The sequence below is a fragment of the Chiloscyllium plagiosum genome, unplaced genomic scaffold, assembly GCF_037043375.1.
Source record: "Chiloscyllium plagiosum isolate Xiang-an unplaced genomic scaffold, Cpla_swu_hap1 HiC_scaffold_42, whole genome shotgun sequence".
Lineage (NCBI taxonomy): Eukaryota > Metazoa > Chordata > Chondrichthyes > Orectolobiformes > Hemiscylliidae > Chiloscyllium > Chiloscyllium plagiosum.
This window is the reverse complement of record NW_028270180.1, coordinates 18,289,207-18,310,240: the sequence shown is the minus strand read 5'-3', so window position 1 is coordinate 18,310,240 and position 21,034 is coordinate 18,289,207. Positions and strand designations below refer to the sequence as shown.

At 47.8% G+C, this 21,034-nt stretch overlaps 1 protein-coding gene across 4 annotated transcripts in view; it reads left to right on the top strand.

Moving 5' to 3' along the window:
- Nucleotides 1-21,034, top strand: part of LOC122542439 (talin-2) — a 354,392-nt gene that overhangs the window by 246,401 nt on the left and 86,957 nt on the right. For all 4 annotated transcript variants that reach the window (XM_087982138.1, XM_087982135.1, XM_087982136.1 and 1 more), the window contains 9 exons: nt 19-112; nt 2,590-2,679; nt 2,796-2,918; nt 5,614-5,757; nt 5,853-6,014; nt 9,030-9,170; nt 12,101-12,282; nt 18,183-18,315; nt 20,765-20,866. In XM_087982138.1, coding sequence (XP_087838264.1) covers nt 19-112; nt 2,590-2,679; nt 2,796-2,918; nt 5,614-5,757; nt 5,853-6,014; nt 9,030-9,170; nt 12,101-12,282; nt 18,183-18,315; nt 20,765-20,866 — 1,171 coding nt within the window. The remainder of the gene's footprint in view (nt 1-18; nt 113-2,589; nt 2,680-2,795; nt 2,919-5,613; nt 5,758-5,852; nt 6,015-9,029; nt 9,171-12,100; nt 12,283-18,182; nt 18,316-20,764; nt 20,867-21,034) is intronic.

The following is a 21,034-nucleotide window of genomic DNA, read 5'->3' as shown; positions in this document are numbered from 1 at the left end:
GTATCTGATATCTTCCAGGGCTGTTACCGAGAGCATCAACCAGCTGATTACACTCTGCACCCAGCAGGCTCCTGGCCAGAAGGAATGTGACAACGCTCTCCGAGAACTCGAGGTACTGGCTGAAACCAAACTCCGACACCCCATCCACCCAGCTCTTTCACATCGTGGATGTTAATCCATTTCACTACCTGCTCCTCCATCGAGTAATCTTACCAAGAGAGCAGGTCGGGTGGGGTGAACTATTTCGCCGTGGCACGAATAACGTATAAATTTCATAACTTGGAAGATAGTGCTGAGATTTGGATCCATAAAATGGCTTAAGATTTCGCAGCCAAGATTGAGATGGATTTTACACGGTCAACTCAACTGGCAGCTAAATCCCAGAGGGAGAATGTGAAGACTGCAGATGCTGGAAATCAAAAAGTGTAGTGATGGAAAAGCACAGCTGGTTAGGCAGCATCTGAGAAGTAGCAGAATTGATGTTTTGAGCATAAGCTGTTCATCAGGACCCTGATGAAGAGCTTATGCTCGAAATGTCGACTCTCCTGCTCCTCGGATGCTGCCTGACCAGCTGTGATTTTCCAACACCACACTTTTTGATGCTAAATCCCAGCAGCTAACTAATACATTGAATGTACAATGCAGGAGATTAAATGTTGGGTTTTTAATCAAAGTCCCCACAGTTGTGTCAGTGAACCCTCAATGGATAGCTCTCTGGGCAGTAGAAGCTCGGTGGGATGACGGTCTCTGGGTTAACAATCCAGAGATCCAGATTATTGCTGCGAGGCCTCAGATCCTACCTCAGCAGCTGGCAGAATTTCAGTTCCTTCATTCAGTTTGAACCATGAAAAAAACATGTTAATCCCGGTCATTGTGACCATGACAGCTGTCATTGCTTGTAAAAATCCATCTAGTTCATCTTTAGCGACAGAAGTCTGCCATACTTAGCCAGTCTGGCCTACGCATGACCCCAGAACCACAGCATTGTGCTTGGAGTCATACAGCACGGAAACAGACCCTTCAGCCCAACTCATCCACACCGACCAGATGTCTGGTGGTGAGCCTGTGGGATGCATTACCACAGCAAGTAGTTGATCTCCAAATATTGAATGTATTCAAGAGGCAGCTAGATGTAGCACTTGGGGCGAATGGATCTAAGGCTATGGGGGGAGAGCAGGATTAGGCTATTGAGTTGGACGATCAGCTATGAATGGCGGAGCAGGCTCGAAGGGCTGAATGGCCGCCTCCTGCTCCTATCCCATATGTTTCTATCCCAATCTGACGTAGTCCCATTTGCCAGCACTTGGTCTACATCACTTTAAAACCCTTCCTGTTCATCGACCCATCCAGATGTCTTTTAAATGTTGTAATTTTACCCAACACCACCTCTTCCTCTGGCAGCCTGTTCCATACACGCACCAGTCTATGCATGAAAAAGTTACCTTTCAGGTCCTTCTTAAATCTCACCTTAAACCTCTGTCCTCTAATAAACTACCCTCTGAAATGGCCTCACTCTGTTCAAAGATAATTAGAGATGGGCTTTGCTCCTAGCATCCACTGAAAGGATACTTTTAAAAAAGCAAAGGCATTGAGTACAGAAGGAAGGAGGTGATGCTAACTCTTGAGAAATCACAGGTTAGATGCCAGCTGGAGTAAGATTTTAACAAGGGTGCTAAGTCCTTTGGATGAGAGGAGATTTTGCAGCATAATACCAGGGCAGAGGATCTAGAACAGAGATTGTTCTCCCAGGAGGAAGAGCCTTAACAGAGTTTGAATTGGTCAAGATTTGGAGATGCCGGTGTTGGACTGGGGTGTACAAAGTTAAAAATCACACAACACCAGGTTATAGTCCAACAGGTTTAATTGGAAGCACACTAGATCAGTCCACTATCACCTGATGAAGGAGCGGCGCTCCGAAAGCTAGTGCTTCCAATTCAACCCCTGTTGGACTATAACCTGGTGTTGTGTGATTTTTAACTTTGAATTGGTCAGGATTGTGAAAGATTCTGGCAGAGTAAATAAATGGAAAGCATTTCCAGTGGCAGAAGACTCTATAACCAGTGGACACAGATTTGGTGAAAGAACCAGGTCAAAATGAGATGAAATTATTTAGTGAGCAAATCTGAAATGTAGTGCCTTTAAGAGCAGGAGAAGCAGTTGCCATAATAAGTCCAAAGAGACTGGGATAAGCACTCAAAAGGGAATAATAATTGGCGAGCTCTTTAAAAGAGACAGCGCTGATGTGATGGTCTGAATGACCTCTTTCAGTGCTGTGTTGTTCTATTACCTGAGATAAGCTCCACTGCAGCTCCATGTCCACACAGGGTGTAGGGCATGTGTTAGATTCTGCACACTTCTGTAGGTGCGACATGAGACAATTCCACTGTTGGGTGTCAGTGAAGCCTCTCATTTTCCAGTCACCTGGAAAGGAAACTGAGATGAATTATGTGAAGGACTTTTTTTATGTAGAGGGACATGCCTGAAGTTTCTAAAAGTCAGCCAGTTAGTTAGTTCGCTAGTTAGCTCCGGCATTGGCTGGTAAAGTTGTGGTGCAGATTCACTAACTTGTAATTTTGGAAATGTTTGCAGACTGTCAAAGGCATGCTGGAAAATCCCAATGACCCTGTCAGTGACCTCTCCTACTTTGACTGCATTGAGAGTGTGATGGAGAATTCCAAGGTAGGTCAAGGCTCCCTTGGGAGCGATTTGGGAAAATTTGGTTTGTGACACTCTGCACCATCTCTCATGGCACTTTTCCAATATTTCCCCTTTTCCCGTTCTCTCTGGCTGTTCAGGTCCTCGGAGAGGCTATGACTGGGATCTCTCAGAAAGCCAAGACTGGCGATCTTCCGGCGTTCGGGGAATCTGTTGGCATCGCCTCCAAGGCACTGTGTGGTCTGACAGAGGCAGCGGCTCAGGTGGGCATCGGTCTCTCAACTCACCGTCGCAGCTTGAGATGAGCATGACTCCCCCTCTGAGAGAGGAGCTTTCATAGGATAGAATCCCTACAGTGTGGAAACAGGCCCTTCAGCCCAACAAATCCATACTGACCCTCCAAAGAGTAACCCACCCTGACCCATTCCCCTACCCTAATCCTCGACATTTGCCCCTGACCAATGCACCTAACCTACACATCCCTGAACACTATGGGCAATTTAGCATGGCCAATTCACCCTAACCTGCACATCTTTGGACTGCGGGAGGAAACCAGAGGAAACCCACACAGACACGGGGAGTGTGTGCAAACTCCAGTCGCCCGAGGCTGAAATCGAATCTAGGGTCGATTCCATCATCGAAAGTGAAGCATGGAATAGACAGCAAAGTCGCAGAATCATCAAATCTGCTTTTGGAGTGACGAAACCTGCCCAGCATTGTTTGGTCTATTTTACTAAAGCTGTATCGAGCCATTTACTGTCTTCCAGTATTCACTACCCCAGCAAACTGCTTATGATGGGTGAGAATCTTCGAATCGCTGCAGTGCAGAAAGAGGCCATTTGGCCCATCGGATCTGTGCTAATCCTCCAAAGAACATGCCATTCAGTTCAGCACCTGAACCAATTCCTGTAGCCCAGCATTTTGCACGGCCAATGCACCCAACTTGCATATCTTTGGACAAGGGAAGAAACCCATGTAGACGTGGGGAGAAAGTGCAAACTCCTGAGGCTGGAATCGAATCCAGGTCTATAAGGCAACACTTTGTCACCCCCTTCCCCGGTTAGAAAAGTGATCTGGCATTTCTCTGTAACTATTTAAGCCACACCCCTAAGCCACACCTCTAAGATCCCCTCCAAGTCACTCACCATCCTGACTTGAAAATATGTCACCCTCCCTCAGTGTTGTTGTGTCAAAATCCTGGAATTCCCACCTTAAGAGTATTGTGCTTCGACCTATAGCAGGTGGACTGCAGCGATTCAAGAAGGCAGCTCACTACCACCTTCTCAAGGGGCAACTGGGGATGGGCAATAAATCCTATGCCCAGCAGTGAGACCCACGTCTCACAAATGAGTTTAAAAAATCCATAGACAGGAGAAGACTTTGGAAACTGTTCAGCCTCCCTTACACAACAAGGAAGCTTTATTCTTTGCAACACACACACACACGCACACGGACGCACGCAGACACACAGACACGCAGACACACACACGCGGACACACACGGACACACAGACATACGCAGACACACACGGACACAGACACATTCAGACATAGACACATGGACACACAGACGCACGCGGATACACACAGACACACACAGACACATGTGGACACGCACACAGACACACGCGGACACACACAGACCCGGACACAGACACACGCAGACAGACATGCGCAGACAAACGCAGACACAGACACCCGCGGACACACAGACACACGCAGATACACACGCGGACACACACATGCAGACAGACTCAAACACGCGCACACGCAGACACAAACACACACACATGCACGCAGGTAGACACGCCATTGAAAACCATGTGATTTCCTGCAGAAACAGAAATGCCAATAAAATCCCAGGCCAGGCCAGTTCGGAAGATGGGAAATTCCTCTCCTATAACCTCGCTCCAGTTCTCACTCCTGAAGTGGTCAAAGCTGCTGGAATAGACCACCAATGAATGTATTGTGGGACTGATCACTCGTTCGAGATGAATTCTACTCCAACCACAAAACACGCCCAGCAGTGTAAACGTGTGTAAACAGAATACAGCTTCTTGGCATTAGCACACAAGATGGCAAACTCCACAATTCTCTGGGATAGAGAGCCACCTCTTGATCTTTTTGTTGTCCCATTCCTACATGAGTACGACTGATCATTGAATGTTGCTTTGGGAACTGAGAGTGCAAATTGGCCAGCATTGTGCAAAGGGGAGCATGGCTCAGCCAGGGCTAGGTTTCATCCTCAATCCATGCGAGTAACATAAGATACAAGAGCTGACCTCATCACATCCCAAAAAGTATAACTCAAACTGTCTGAAAGCAACTCAAGGCTCAATGGAAACAGAAACTGCTGGAGAAACCTGACAGGTCTGGCAGTACCTGTGGAGAGAAAGGAGAGTATGCTTTCTATCCACATATGGTGCCAGGCCTGCTGAGTTTCTCCAGCAATTTTCTGTCTTTGTTTCTGATTTCTAGCATCTTTTGACTAAATTCCCTACAGTGTGGAAACAGGCCCTTCTGCCCAACAAGTCCACACCGACCCTCCGAAGAGTAACCCACCCCAGACCCATTCCCCTAGCCTATATTTACCCTTAACTAATGCACCTGTCACTATGGGCAATTTAGCCTGGCCAATTCACCTAACCTGCACATCTTTGGACTGTGGGAGAAAACCGGAGCACCCGGAGGAAGCCCACTCAGACACGGGGAGAATGTGCAAACTCCACACAGACAGTCACCTGAGGCAGGAATCGAACCCGTGTCACTGGCGCTGAGGCAGCAGTGCTAACCACTGAGCCACCATGCCACCCCACGCCCCATCTGCAGGTCTTTGTTTTAAATTGTCGATACTTAAGAACTCCATTACACTCAAAGTTAGCTGTGAGGATGGGTTGCGATACCAACACATTGTCAATCCAACTCTTTACTGAGTTTTATTACATCTCCCTTCATGCAGGCTGGTTACCTGGTTGGGATATCTGATCCCAACAGCCAAGCTGGGCACCAGGGCCTAGTGGATCCCATCCAGTTTGCTCGGGCCAATCAGGCAATCCAGATGGCGTGTCAGAATCTGGTGGATCCAGCAAGTAGTCCGTCACAGGTAAAAGGGCGGGGCACAGCAATGTTGGCGAAAGGTCAGTTGCTGCTCCTGTTTGGGTTCGGCGTCCGTGGTAATGCGTAACTCTCATCGTGCAGGTGCTGTCTGCTGCTACCATCGTCGCCAAACACACTTCGGCATTGTGCAACGCCTGCCGGATCGCCTCCTCCAAAACTGCCAACCCGGTTGCCAAGCGACACTTTGTCCAGTCGGCCAAGGAAGTTGCCAATAGCACCGCCAACCTGGTGAAGACCATCAAGGTAACCGTGTGTGACTGCTGTCGTGTGTGTCCCCATTGGGGAGCTGACTCTTCCACTGTTTACGCCATTGTTCTGGTTCATAGAGTCCTACAACACAGAGACAGGCCCTTCGGCCTAAGCTGGTCCTTGCCATCCACGCTAACCCCATTTCCCTGCACTTGGTCCAATTCCTTCTAAACTTTTCCTATCCATATATTTTTCCAAATGCCTTTCAAATGTTGTTAATGTACCCACCTCAAGCAGCTCATTCCATATGCATACCACTCTCTCTGTAAAAAGGTTGCCCCTCAGGTTCCCTCTTATTCTTTCCCCTCTAACCTTAAACTAATGCCACCTAGTCCTCGATTCCCCAACCCTGGGAAAAAGACTGAGTGCACTGACCCTATCCATGCTACTCATGATCTTATACACTTCTGTAAAACTTGCCCCGCTCAGTCTCCTAAGCTCTAAAGATAAAAAGTCCTTGCTTGTCCAACCTCTCCCTATAACTCGGACGATTGAGTCCTGGCAACATCCTTAATAACATCCTTCCTATAGCAAGGTGATCAAAACTGAACACAATATGCCAAGTGCAGTCTCACCAACGTCTTGTACAACTGCAACATAACTTCCCAACTTCTATACTCAGTGCCCTGACTGATGAAGGCCAGTGTGCCAAAAGCCTTCTTCACTGCCCTGTCTACCTGGGACTCCACTTTCAGAGAACTGTCCACCTGAGCTCCAAGATCCCTCTGTTCCACTACGCTCCTTAAGGCCCTACCATGTACTGTGAAACCCCTACCTTGATTTGACTTTCCAAAATACAAGAGCTCACACTTATCTATATTAAACTCTATTTGCTATTTCCTGAGGTGATCAAAGTCCTGCTGCAATTTCTGACAATCTTCCTCACTGTCCAAGATACCACCTATTTGAGAAAAGGCAAATTCCAGAAATCGGATTGTCTCACCTGTAACTGCAGTAGTGAGCCCCCAGCTTTCAGCTGTAACCAAGAGGGCGAAGAAATAGCTTCTATCTCTCCAAGACACCAACAGCAACTGCTGAAAGCTAAACCTAAAATCTCTGGTTCTATTGGTGGAAGCTTGACCACACCCAGCCAGGCTGCTTCTATTGTTCCAACTTGTAGAACCCAAGGCTTCACAAATTGTTTACCTTCTCATAGACCCATTGGCACCGGTCCCCCAATCTCCCTCTAACAGATACCAGGAGAAAACACACTTCTTAAAGCCACAGCATCGCACAGAATATTTTCTCTTCGATTTCATGGGTCTCACCCTTGTTACAAGATGTGGGGTCACCCCTGTAACAGGATGTAGGTGTCACCCCTGTAACAGGATATGGGGTCACACCCCTGTAACAGGATGTGGGTGTCACCCCTGTAACAGGATATGGGGTCACACCCCTGTAACAGGATGTGGGTGTCACCCCTGTAACAGGATGTGGGTGTCACCCCTGTAACAGGATGTGGGTCTCACCCCTGTAACAGGATGTGGATGTCACCCCTGTAACAGGATATGGGGCTCACCCCTATAACAGGATGTGGGTCTCACCCCTGTAACAGGATATGGGTCTCACCCCTATAACAGGATGTGGGTCTCACCCCTGTAACAGGATATGGGTCTCACCCCTGTAACAGGATGTGGGTCTCACCCCTGTAACAGGATATGGGTCTCACCCCTGTAACAGGATATGGGTCTCACCCCTATAACAGGATATGGGTCTCACCCCTATAACAGGATATGGGTCTCACCCCTGTAACAGGATATGGGTCTCACCCCTGTAACAGGATATGGGTCTCACCCCTATAACAGGATATGGGTCTCACCCCTGTAACAGGATATGGGTCTCACCCCTGTAACAGGATGTGGGGCTCACCCCTGTAACAGGATGTGGGGCTCACCCCTGTAACAGGATGTGGGTGTCACCCCTGTAACAGGTTGTGAGGTCACCCCTGTAACAGGATGTGGGTGTCACCCCTGTAACAGGATGTGGGTGCCACCCCTGTAATAGGATGTGGGTGTCACCCCTGTAACAGGATGTGGGTGCCACCCCTGTAACAGGATGTGGGTGTCACCCCTGTGTAACAGGTTGTGAGGTCACCCCTGTAACAGGATGTGGGTGTCACCACTGTAACAGGATGTGGGTGTCACCCCTGTAACAGGATGTGGGTGTCACCCCTGTAACAGGATGTGGGTGCCACCCCGTAACAGGATGTGGGTGTCACCCCTGTAACAGGATGTGGGTGTCACCCCTGTAACAGGATGTGGGGTCACCCCTGTAACAGGATGTGGATGTCACCCCTGTAACAGGATATGGGTCTCACCCCTGTAACAGGATATGGGTCTCACCCCTGTAACAGGATATTGATGTCACCCCTGTAACAGGATATGGGTCTCACCCCTGTAACAGGATATGGGTCTCACCCCTGTAACAGGATGTGGGGCTCACCCCTATAACAGGATGTGGGGTCACCCCTGTAACAGGTTGTGAGGTCACCCCTGTAACAGGATGTGGGTGTCACCCCTGTAACAGGATATGGGTGTCACCCCTGTAACAGGATGTGGGTGTCACCCCTGTAACAGGATGTGGGTGTCACCCCTGTAACAGGATCGGTCTCACCCCTGTAACAGGATGTGGGGGTCACTCTTGTACAGAACATGGGTATCACCCGTATGCCTTTGGAATGGATACACCAGAGTTGTCCTATGATGAGTCTCTCCCACCAAGAGGAGCCCATTATGAGTAAAACTTTCTCCACCTTGAAACAATGGCTTCAGGTCGTGCCACCCTGCCCCTCAGCTGATGCCTTGACCCAATCATATTGTGATAAATATGCCAACATCTTGTACTCAATGCATTTGACTGTTATTCATTAAGAACAATGTGCTCCATGAAGCATCTCTGGTTATTGTGTGTGTGTGTGTGTGTGCGCGCGCGCGCGCGTGCTTGTGCATGCGTGTATCTGTCTTTGTTCACCTGGTGCAGTGTTCACTCCTTCTGTTCCTTGGTTCTCAGGCTCTTGATGGTGACTTCTCCGAAGAGAATCGAGACAAGTGCAGGTTAGCCACTTCCCCTTTAATCGAGGCTGTGGAAAACCTGACGGCGTTTGCCTCCAACCCTGAGTTTGTCAGCATCCCGGCCCAGATTGGAGCTGAGGTAATTCGTCTCAAGCGTGTGCTGGTGGGAAGGCAGGAAGTGCTGAGCCCAGGTTGTTCAGGTTCGTCATCCTCGTCGTCAGGTGATGATGTCACCCTTGACCAACTCCAGCGATCAGTCTTCATCCAAGAGTCTGCAACAGAGGCGCGGGAGAGCCCCTAGCGTTGGAAAGCTTGGGGGATAGTAGGCCCAAAGTCACCTGTCCCTCCTGGGCCTGCGATGCCCACATCCCGTGAAAGAATGAGAGAAAAAATAGCCTATATCCTGGAGAAAGCCAGCACTTTACACCCGTCTTCTAGCTGCCCTTGAGCTGAGGTGGTTAATGGCTTCCTCAGCCATTTCAAAGAGCCTGGAGTTACTAGTGAAACATGTGGATTTTTAAAACTCCAGGAATGTTGTGACCACTGTTGTTGAGATGGGCTTTTTACTCCAGATTTACTTAATTAACCAAATTTAAATTCCCCAGTGGCTTTACTAGGGATGTGGGCTTGTACCTTCAAACCCTCACTGGAGTGAGCTTCTGTCATTACTCCTTCATCAAAAGATTGGAAAAACAAGTAATCCCTTCAGGGTACAATTATTGATTATTTAAGATACATCCTAATTTCAGTTTGGCTGTGACTATGCCTGTGAAAGCTTTGACCTGTGTCACTCACACGAAGCATTAGTTTATTAAAAAAAAAACTCAATGCAGAGCGCTCTGAAAAGTGTTGACCCCTAGGCACTCATCTCCTGCCGGGTCAGACTGTGCAGAGTAGCATTACAAGGCACAGACCAATAAAAGAATAATTTGGTCTCTACAGAATAAGGCTAATGTTGATAATTTACAACACTGCAAATAGGGCCATTTGCAAGCTGTAAAACATTAATGACTCTTCATCCCTGGTCCCAGATGTAAAGCACAGACACATTACAGGATCAGAAAGGAGAAACGTTATGTATCTGTGGGCTAATGGTTATTGACAGCGAATGGTTTCTATGAGAGAGAGAGAGCGCATTGTGTGGGTCACAGCATGTTTCGCAACAAAGAAATTGGAAGGCAGTTTCTCAGATGCTCGTGCTGATGACTCTGTGACTAACTTTCGATGATCAGCTATGGTTGATCTGGAATGGCCCAGATTTTGATCAGTTCTGATCCCACGGAGGGGAGCAGGAGAGAGGCAGCCAGCCCTGGGCATTAGTGAGGGGCAATGACCATGGGTCCAGCTCCCCATTTCTATCCAGTGACCCCTGATATGTGAATGGATGATACCACCAATCCTCCTTCTGTAATGTTTCGACTCTGATATGACTCTTCCGGCAATTCTGAAGAAGAATCATAAAACATAGATAGAGCAGTAGAGCACAGGAACACTGGAGAAACCCAGCAGGTTCTGGCAGCATCAGGGGCCCACATGTTGTGCCGAACATGGCGCCAAATGAAACTAATGCCTTCTGCCTGCCCTTGGTCCTCACTTCTGCCTTGGTCTAAATCTCCCCTTCCTTTGCAGGTTCATTTGCTCATCTAAAAGTCCCTTAAATGCCCCTATCAAATCTGCCTCCACCATCACCCCTGGCAATGCGTTCCAGACACACTCTGTACAAAACAAACTTGCCCTTCGCGTCTTCTTTGAGTCATATCTGACTTGAAACATTAACTTGTTTCTCTCTCCCCAGTTGCTGCCAGACCTGCTGAGTTTCTCCAGCGTTCTCTCCCTTTGTTTCAAATTTCCAGTTTCTGCAATATTTTGCTTTTCTTACTGGTTCTGTCCTTCCTGTGTCTGTTATGGCCACCATGTCATCTCCTTCCTTCATCAGCGTTTCATCGTACATTGCAACGTTGGGTTAACTGCTTTGTGCCGAAGTTGTCTGAGTTAATGGGAATTGATGTGTGTTCAGGTCAGGGTGTTTGCAGAGTGGACTGACTGAACAGGAGTAAAAACCATGTTGAGGTAGTGTTCATTAGTATTCATACAACTTCGAAAGGGAAAGTTTTCAGAACTGTTCGGAATTTTACAATAATGATTTGTTCACAGTCGTCATGAAGCCTGAGTAACTGTATTCTCCCTGCAGGGGTTGGTTAACTCAGAGATGCAGGGTAGGTTCAATTCCTGCACTGGCTACCAGGTTACCATGAAGGATTCTCCATTATCTAAGTTGGAGACCCTCTGGTTAAAACATCATTGGTTCTTCTCACTTCCTCTCTCCCCATCTTCCTCTCTCCCCATCTTCCTCTCTCCCCATCTTCCTCTCTCCCCCTCTTCCTCTCTCCCCCTCTTCCTCTTTCCCCCTCTTCCTCTCTCCCTGTCTTCCTCTCTCCCTGTCTTCCTCTCTCCCTGTCTTCCTCTCTCCCTGTCTTCCTCTCTCCCTGTCTTCCTCTCTCCCTGTCTTCCTCTCTCCCTGTCTTCCTCTCTCCCTGTCTTCCTCTCTCCCTGTCTTCCTCTCTTCCCCCTCTTTCTCTCTTCCCCCTCTTTCTCTCTTCCCCCTCTTTCTCTCTTCCCCTCTTCCTCTCCCCCTTTCCCCCTCTACCTTTCCCCCTCTACCTTTCCCCCTCTACCTTTCCCCCTCTACCTTTCCCCCTCTACCTTTCTCCCTCCCTCTTCCCCCCACCCCTCTCCCTCTCTCCAGCTCTCCCTCCATCTCTTTCTCCCTATTACCTCTCTTCCTGTCTCTCTGTCTCTCTTTCTCTGTCTCTCTCTCTCTTTCTATCTCGCTCTCTCTTTCTCTCTGTTTCTGCCTCTCTCTGTCTCTCTCTCTCTCTTTGTCTCTTTCTGTCTCTGTTTCTCTCTTCTCTCTGTCTCTCTCTCTCTCTCTCTGTTTCTTTCTCTCTCTGTAATGAGAGAAAGCAGCCCTGTGATCTGGTAAGACGATGGTGATTTTACCTTGACCTGGCGTTGACCAGACTGGAATATCTACTAACACTCCATGTTGCTGTGGGTTGCCTCCCACAGGGCGCTCAGGCCCAGGAACCAATCCTTGCTGCTGCCTGCTCGATGCTCGACAGCTCGTCCTCGCTCATCAAGAGTGCCCGGTCGCTTGCTATCAACCCAAAAGATCCCCCAACTTGGTCCATATTGGCAGGACATTCCCGTACAGTGTCAGACTCCATTAAAAGCCTCATCACCTCTATCAGGTGAGTTAGTATCGAAATTTGCTTGTGAATGAAAATTGTACCCGAGGTTCCTGATTGCACACCTTCAACTTGCAGAGTGTCTCTCAAAGATGGTGTTTTCTATCTCGGAGTTATCGAGTCATACTGCATGGAAACAGACCCTTCGGTGCAAATAGTCCATAATCCCAAACTAAACTAGTCCTACCTTGCCTGCACTTAGCCCATGTACCTCCAAACATCTACTTACCCAAACGTCTTTTAAACGCTGCAACTGTATCCACATCCACCACTTCCTCTGGACGTTCAGTCTATGGACGAACTACTCTCTGTGTTAAAAAAATAAAAGTTTTAAAGATCTTTTTAAATCTTTTTCCTTTCTCCTGAAAAATATGCCCCCTTGTCTTGAAATGTCTCGGTTCTACAACATTGCCCAGGGCCTTGCTTTAGATTAGATTAGATTAGATTAGATTACTTACAGTGTGGAAACAGGCCCTTTGGCCCAACAAGTCCACATCAACCCGCCGAAGCGCAACCCACCCATTCCCCTACATTTACCCCTTTACCTAACACTACGGGCAATTTAGCACGGCCAATTCACCTAACCTGCACATCTTTGGACTGTGGGAGGAAACCGGAGCACCCGGAGGAAACCCACGCAGGCACGGGGAGAATGTGCAAACTCCAACACAGTCAGTCGCCTGAGTCGGGATTTGAACCCAGGTCTAGAACATAGAACATAGAAGAATACAGCGCAGTACAGGCCCTTGGGCCCTCGATGTTGCGCCGATCCAAGCCCACCTAAACTACACTAACCCACTATCCTCCATATACCTATCCAATGCCCTCTTAAATGCCCATAAAGAGGGAGAGTCCACCACTGTTACTGGCAGGGCATTCCATGAACTAACAACTCGCTGAGTGAAGAACCTACCCCTAACATCAGTCCTATATCTACCCCCCCTTAATTTAAAGCTATGCCCCCTTGTAATACCCGACTCAATACGCGGGAAAAGGTTCATACTGTCGACCCTATCTAACCCCCTAATCATCTTGTACACCTCAATCAAGTCACCCCTAAACCTTCTTTTCTCTAGTGAAAACAGCCCCAAGTGCCTCAGTCTTTCCTCATACGATTTTCCTTCCATACCAGGCAACATCCTGGTAAACCTCCTCTGCACCCGTTCCAATGCCTCCACATCCTTCCTATAGTATGGCGACCAAAACTGCACACAATATTCCAGATGCGGCCGTACCAGAGTCTTATACAACTGCATCATGACCTCAGGACTCCGGAACTCAATTCCTCTACCAATAAAAGCCAGTACGCCATATGCCTTCCTCACCGCACTATTTACCTGGGTGGCAACTTTCAGAGATCTGTGTACATGGACACCAAGATCCCTCTGCTCATCCACACTACCAAGTATCCGACCATTAGCCCAGTACCCCATCTTTTTGTTATTCTTCCCAAAGTGAATCACCTCGCACTTAGCTACATTGAATTCCATCTGCCACCTTTCTGCCCAGCTCTGCAGCTTCTCTATATCCTGCTGTAACCTGCCACATGCTTCCTCACTGTCAACAACTCCTCCGACTTTCGTATCATCCGCAAACTTGCTCACCCAACCTTCTAACCCCTCTTCCAGGTCATTTATAAAAATGACAAACAGCAATGGTCCCAAAACAGATCCTTGTGGAACACCGCTAGTGACGGCACTCCATGAAGAAACTTTGCCATCAACTACTACCCTCTGTCTTCTTCCATCCAGCCAATTTCTAATCCAAACCTCCAACTCACCCTCAATGCCATATCTCCGTATTTTCTGCAGTAGCCTACCATGGGGAACCTTATCAAACGCCTTACTAAAATCCATATATACCACATCTACCGCTTTCCCCTCATCAACCTCCTTCGTCACCTTTTCAAAGAATTCAATAAGGTTTGTGAGGCACGACTTGCCCTTCACAAAACCATGCTGACTATCCTTGATCACATTATTCCTATCCAGATGTGCATAAATCCTATCCCTTACAATTCTCTCTAAGACTTTGCCCACAACAGAAGTGAGACTCACCGGCCTATAGTTACTAGGGCTATCCCTACTCCCCTTTTTGAACAAGGGAACCACATTTGCTATCCTCCAGTCTTCTGGGACTACTCCTGTAGACAAAGAGGACATAAAAATCAAGGCCAATGGCTCTGCAATCTCCTCCCTTGCTTCCCAGAGAATCCTAGGATAAATGCCATCAGGCCCAGGGGACTTATCTATTTTCACCTTTTCCAGGATTTCCAACACCTCTTCTCTACATACCTCAAAGCCATCCATTCTACTTATTTGTGCCTCAGTATTCTCATCGACAACAATGCCCTGTTCCTGAGTAAATACTGAAGAAAAGTATTCATTCAGTGTCTCCCCAATCTCTTCCGCCTCCACACGCAACTTCCCCCTACTATCCTTGACTGGACCTATTCCTACCCTAGTCATTCTTTTATTCCTAACATACCTATAGAAAGCCTTAGGGTTTTCCCTAATCCTATCTACTAAGGACCTTTCATGTCCCCTCCTTGCTGCTTTTAGCTCTCTCTTCAGGTCCTTCCTGGCTACCCTATAACTCTCAATCGCCCCAATTGAACCTTCACGTCTCATCTTGAGATAGGCCGCCCTCTTCCATTTAACAAGGGATTCCAATTCCTTATTAAACCACGGCTCCCTCGCACGACCCTTTCCTTCCTGCCTGACAGGTACATAATTATCAAGGACACTCAATAGTTGCCCCTTGAACAAGTTCCACATATCATTTACACTCTTGCCTTGGAGTCTACTTTTCCAAGCCACACATCCTAAGTCATGCCTCACCGCATCATAATTTCCCTTACCCCAGCTATAATTCTTGCCCTGTAGTACACACTTATCCCTCTCCATCACGAGTGTAAAAATCACCGAATTATGGTCACTATCCCCAAAGTGCTCACCTACCTCTAATTCTAACACCTGGCCTGGTTCGTTACCCAGAACCAAATCCAGTATGGCCTCACCTCTTGTTGGCTTGTCTACATATTGTGTCAGGAAACTCTCCTGCACACACTGAACAAACACTGACCCATCTAACGAACTTGAGCTATAGCTTTCCCAATCAATATCAGGAAAGTTAAAGTCCCCCATAACAACCACCCTATTACTGTCACTCATCTCCTGAATCACCTTCCCAATCCTTTCTTCAATGATTCTAGGACTATTAGGAGGCCTGTAAAAGACTCCTAACAGGGTGACCTCACCTTTCCTATTCCTAACCTCAGCCCAAACTACCTCAGATGGCAAGTCCTCATCCATCGTCCTTTCCACCGCTGTAATACTATCTTTGACAAGCAATGCCACACCTCCCCCTCTTTTACCCCCACCTCTGACCCTACTAAAACATTTAAATCCCGGAACCTGCAACAGCCAATCCTGTCCCTGTTCTAGCCATGTCTCTGGCGCTGTGAGGCAGCAGTGCTAACCACTGTGCCACCGTGCTGCCCTATTTTCTGAACCCTTTCAAATTTCACAACATCTTTCTGATAGGAAGGAGACCAGAATTGCACGCAATATTCCAACAGTGGCCTAACCAATGTCCTGTACAGTCGCAACATGACCTCCCAACTCCTGTACTCAATACTCTGACCAATAAAGGAAAGCATACCAAACGCCTTCTTCACAATCCGATCTACCTGCGACTCCACTTTCAAGGAGCTATGAACCTGCACTCCAAGGCCTCTTTGTTTAGCAACACTCCCTAGGATCTTGCCATTAAGTGTATAAGTCCTGCTAAGATTTGCTTTCCCAAAATGCAGCACCTCACGTTTATCTGAAATAAACTCCATCTGCCACTTCTCAGCTCATTGGCCAGTTATAGAAGTTCCACCCTTGTTTGTTTAACCAAAATGCAATACCTCACATTTATCCAAATTCAACTCCATCTGCCACTCTTCAGCCCATTGATCCTATTGATCAATGTCTCTTTCTCATCTTCTTCACTGTCCACTATACCACCAACCTTGATGTCATCTGAAAACTTATTTTCTATATTCTCATTTAAATTATTTCATGTAAATGACAAACAAAAGTGGACCAATCTCTGTGGAGCACAACAGGCTAAAAACAAAACTGATGTGAAATATTCATTTAATATCTCTCTCATCTCCTGAGGTTCAACACAAAGACAACCTCTTTGACCTTTAAGGAGCCCTACTGTCTCTCTAGTTGTGTTTAATGTACTTGTAGAGTCTCTTTGGATTATCCTTAACCTTATTTGCCAAGACTAACTCATATCCTGTCTTTGCTTTCCTGATTTACCTCTAAGAATGTCCCTACACTCTTTATATTTTTCAAGACATTCATTTGAACCCAGTCATTTATTTCTAATATATAATTCTTCTTTATTCTTGGCTAAAACCTCAATATCTTTATTCATCCTTTATCCTCTAATCCTGCCTGCCCTACCTTTCACTCTGACAGAAATGTAATGACTGTAGACTCTCACTATCATAGTTTTGAAAGTTGGTGTTTTGGGTGCGTCTGCATCACTCTCCTGACTCTCTCTGATCATGTCCATTCACCCTCAACTCCAGCCCAACTGCATCAGGGGAGACATTGGGGTGTGTCTGCCACAGGGAAATCCCTGGAAGGTGGTGATCCTGTCGGACGTAGGGCGAGGACCACGGTAGAATTTATTTTGCTGAAGGCCTGTACAAGGCATCTCTGGGGAGGGGGCTCCATGTAGTAGGAGGGAGGGAGGGAGAGGAAGCAGGTCCTTTGGAGGTAAGTCTGCTGTGAGTGATTAGATTAGATTACTTAGAGTGTGGAAATAGGCCCTTCGGCCCAACAAGTCCACACCGACCCACCGAAGAGCAACCCACCCATACCCATTCCCCTACATTTTATCCTTTCACCTAACACTATGGGCAATTTAGCATGGCCAATTCACCTAACCTGCACATTTTTGGACTGTGGGAGGAAACTGGAGCACCCGGAGGAAACCCACGCAGACACGGGGAGAATGTGCAAACTCCACACAGTCAGTCGTCTGAGGCTGGAATTGAACCCGGGTCTCTAGCGCTGTGAGGCAGCAGTGCTATCCACTGTGCCACCCGATGTGGAGGTTGGGGAGGGAGGAGAGATGGTAGAGGTGCACCACCCTGGCAAGGGACCATGAAGAGCTGGTGGCAGAGAGCTGCCCGCCTTTGGGTGGTATGGTGTCTCAGTGGTTAGCATTGCTACCTCACAGCGCCAAGGACCTGGGTTCGATTCCAACCTCTGTGTGGAGCTTGCACATTCTCCCCATGCCTGCTTGGGTTCCTTCTGGGTGCTCTGGTTTCCTCCCGCCATCCAAAGATTTGCAAATTATGTAGATTGGCCATGCTAAATTGCCCCATAGTGTCCAGGGATGTGCAGGCTAGATGGATTAGCCATGGGAAGTGCAGAGTGACAGGGATAGGGTAGTGGGGTGGGTCTAGGGGGGGTGTCCCTCGGAGGGTCGGTGTGGACTCGATGGGTCGAATGGCCTGCTTCCACACTGTTGAGGATTCAATGATTCTATATTTTCCCAGATCATATCCCACAATTTGAACTTCTCTGAATTTTCCAATTCACCAGTCGTTCCTGAAGAAAGGTGACTGGACCCAGAACATTACCTCTGTTTTCTCTCTCCACAGAAGCTGCCAAACCTGCTGAGTTTTCCCAGCAATTTCTTTGTTTCCGTTTGTTAATCCAAGAATAGCTCTGACGATACAATACCACAGTCTGATTTGTTGTATGTAGCCAGGTGCATGGCTAACAGAAGATCCAGTGCTAACTATTGGCTGAGCGTTGAAGGTGTTGGTCAGGGCGGGTGTGTACTGGGCTGAGTTGCTGTTGAGCGAACCCTGTCTCTTTCTGCCCAAGGGACAAGGCTCCAGGTCAGCGGGAGTGTGACAGCTCCATCGACAACATTAACAAGTGCATCCGGGAGATTGAGCAAGCCTCACTGTCAGCAGTCAGCCAGAACCTGCCCACCAGAGACGACATCTCCCTGGAGGTAAAATACTTCACTCACCATAGTGTCACCTCCACATCCTTCCGGAAGAGAGGGAATTGCTTGCATTCTGTCTCCGATGTGTGTCTGAAAGGTGCAACTTGAACCTGGGCGTTGAAATATTGTTCAAATTGACACAGTAAAATACCGAGAGAGGCACTGCAAGGCTTTCTCATAAATTCTTGCCTTTTTTGTAGAGGCATGGTTTTTTGTTATTCATTCACAGATTCGGGTGTCTCTGGCTATGACTGACCCACTCCACTTCTATTGCTTATGATTCTACGCTGTGTTTTAAGTTGCAATCTGCTTCTGTTTAACGGATGTTTTTTGGGTTAGCACAAAAAGAACACTGGAGATAGATAACCTGGAACATTGTGGATTTTATATTGAGAAGTGCAGTAAAAACGTAAGAGCTTGCTAAACCCGATATATCACACCGCCCGAGCATCGTGTTCAGTTCTGGGCATGACACATGACAATGCCAGCCGCAGCCATGGAGAGAGTGCAAGGGAGATTTAGTGTATTAATACTGGGCCTAAAAGAACTTTAGTTCTGTGGAGATACTGGGCAAACTGGGATTATTCCCCTGACGGTATCCAATCCAGATTGTTCAGCACTGTGAGGGGTCTTGCTGTTAAATGTGGAGTAAAACTGTGCCCAGTGTCTGAAGGGTTGGCAATCTGAGAGCATGCACGATTTACCATGAATTTAACACAATCGGCAGCAGAAGCAGAAAATGGAATGAGGAAAGGGTCCTCACTGTCATCTGGAGCACATTCCCTGCCCTAACAGATTAATAGTAACTTATAAAAGGAGAATCTGATTTTGATTGTCTCTCTTATTCATTCATGGGACATGGCTGTCGCTGGCTGGGTCAGTATTTATTGCACATCGCTAGTTGCCCTTGAGAGGTTGGCGGTGATATGCATTAAGGAACCGCTGCAGTCCATATGGCTGGGGGTGGGGTGCGGGGCGGTATGGGGGGTGGGAGGTGGGGGGGTGAGGCGGTATGGTATGGTGGTGGTTGATACACCAAACTTGCTGTTGGCCAGAGTATGGTGCGAGAACCAACAAAGGACCCTTAGCATCTCTCTCTCTCCATTTGAGAGGGTCAGTTCGTTGTGAGTAGGGGGTAACCACTCCACCAGAATGGGGGTAAGGAGAGTAGGTATAAACAACCAGCTAGTCTGGGGATTGAAACCACAATGTTGGATTTATTCTGCACCACACGCTATAGTCAACTACCCAACTGAGTGAATCAATCCCCTTTTAGGGAGAGCTTTCCAGGATTTTGAGCCAGCGACAATGAAAGATTGGCGATTCCCCATCAAGCTTGTGTGTCCTTTGTGGTGCAGGGGTGAGAACTCACACCGGCCTCAGCTGGAATCCATTGAGGGTTGGAAGGAACTTGCCTGAACCAAGATAGATGGCAATGCATTAAAGGATAGATTTTGATTCAGTTTTCACTGCCATATCTGTATTTATTACCATGCTCACTGAGCATACCGAAAAGCTGAAGCTGCCCTGAAATCTGTCGCGACTGACTATATACTTTTGAACATATAAAAAGAGTGATACAAGTCCAAATCAGCACACTCCACAGTTTCCTGACTTAGACTATCAGCACTGTTCCTAAACACTTCAAAATAAATGTAGGAGGGGAAAAGGTAAACCTCAGGGGGGTTAGGTGGTAAGAGTAGGGTAATGGGACTGATTAGAAAGCTCTTGTCACAGAGCTGACAAGACGTAGATGGAGCGAACAGCCTCACGCTGTGCTGTGTGATTATAGCTGAGGCAGTGACAATGAATGTAGCTTCTAGATGGCAGGTTAAGGTGCTGGGCGAGCAGAGCATGGACAGCAGAGGTCTGGTCTTTAGTTTCCGGAGCTTGTGGAAGAGGGGAGGCTGGCCCAGAAAGCATTGGAAGAGTTGATGTGCTGAAGATGAGAATGTGGACAGGAAATGACTGGGCTGTAGGCAGGGAGTGGCGACAGTTTGTGGAATGGAGGTAGACATCCCTGGTCACGCTGAGGGTCTCATTCTCCCCGTGTCTGCATGGGTTTTCTCTCACCATCCAAAGATGTGCAGGTTAGGGTGGATTGGCCATGGGAAATTGCACCACAGTGTGCAGGGATCTACAGGCTATGGGGATTAGCCATGGGGAATGCAGGGTTACAGGGATGGGATGGAGGGGAGGGGTCTGGGTGGGATGTGAGGGGCCCAATGGCCTCGTTCTACACTGTGGGGATTCTATGATATGAATGTCTGAGGAAAGCACTTGGATGGCCCGCACCTGGGATATTTGGGGTGGGATTGAAGGGTTACAATTCAATCCAATATTCATTTTGGGCCGACCAAAGTTACCTCGAAACGGAAACTGCCCTCAAATGTTTGGCCTGTTTTCTGCTCTCTGCTGTAAACGCCTTTTTTCCAGATTGTTCTCTGTCCATCAGGCCTTGCAGGAACAGATGAGCTCCACCGTGCAGGAGATCGGACACCTGATCGACCCGATCACCACAGCAGCTCGAGGAGAAGCTGCACAGCTCGGCCATAAGGTAAGAAACAGGAGGCCATTCAGCCCTCCAAGACCTTGCTTCGTCGGCCAATAAGATCGTGGCTGATCTCCTCCCTCCTCCCCGTATCCTCTGAGCAATGAAAAAAATCTTTGTCAGCAACTGAGCATCCCTCTGAGGTGAAGAATTATGAAGATTTACGATCCTATG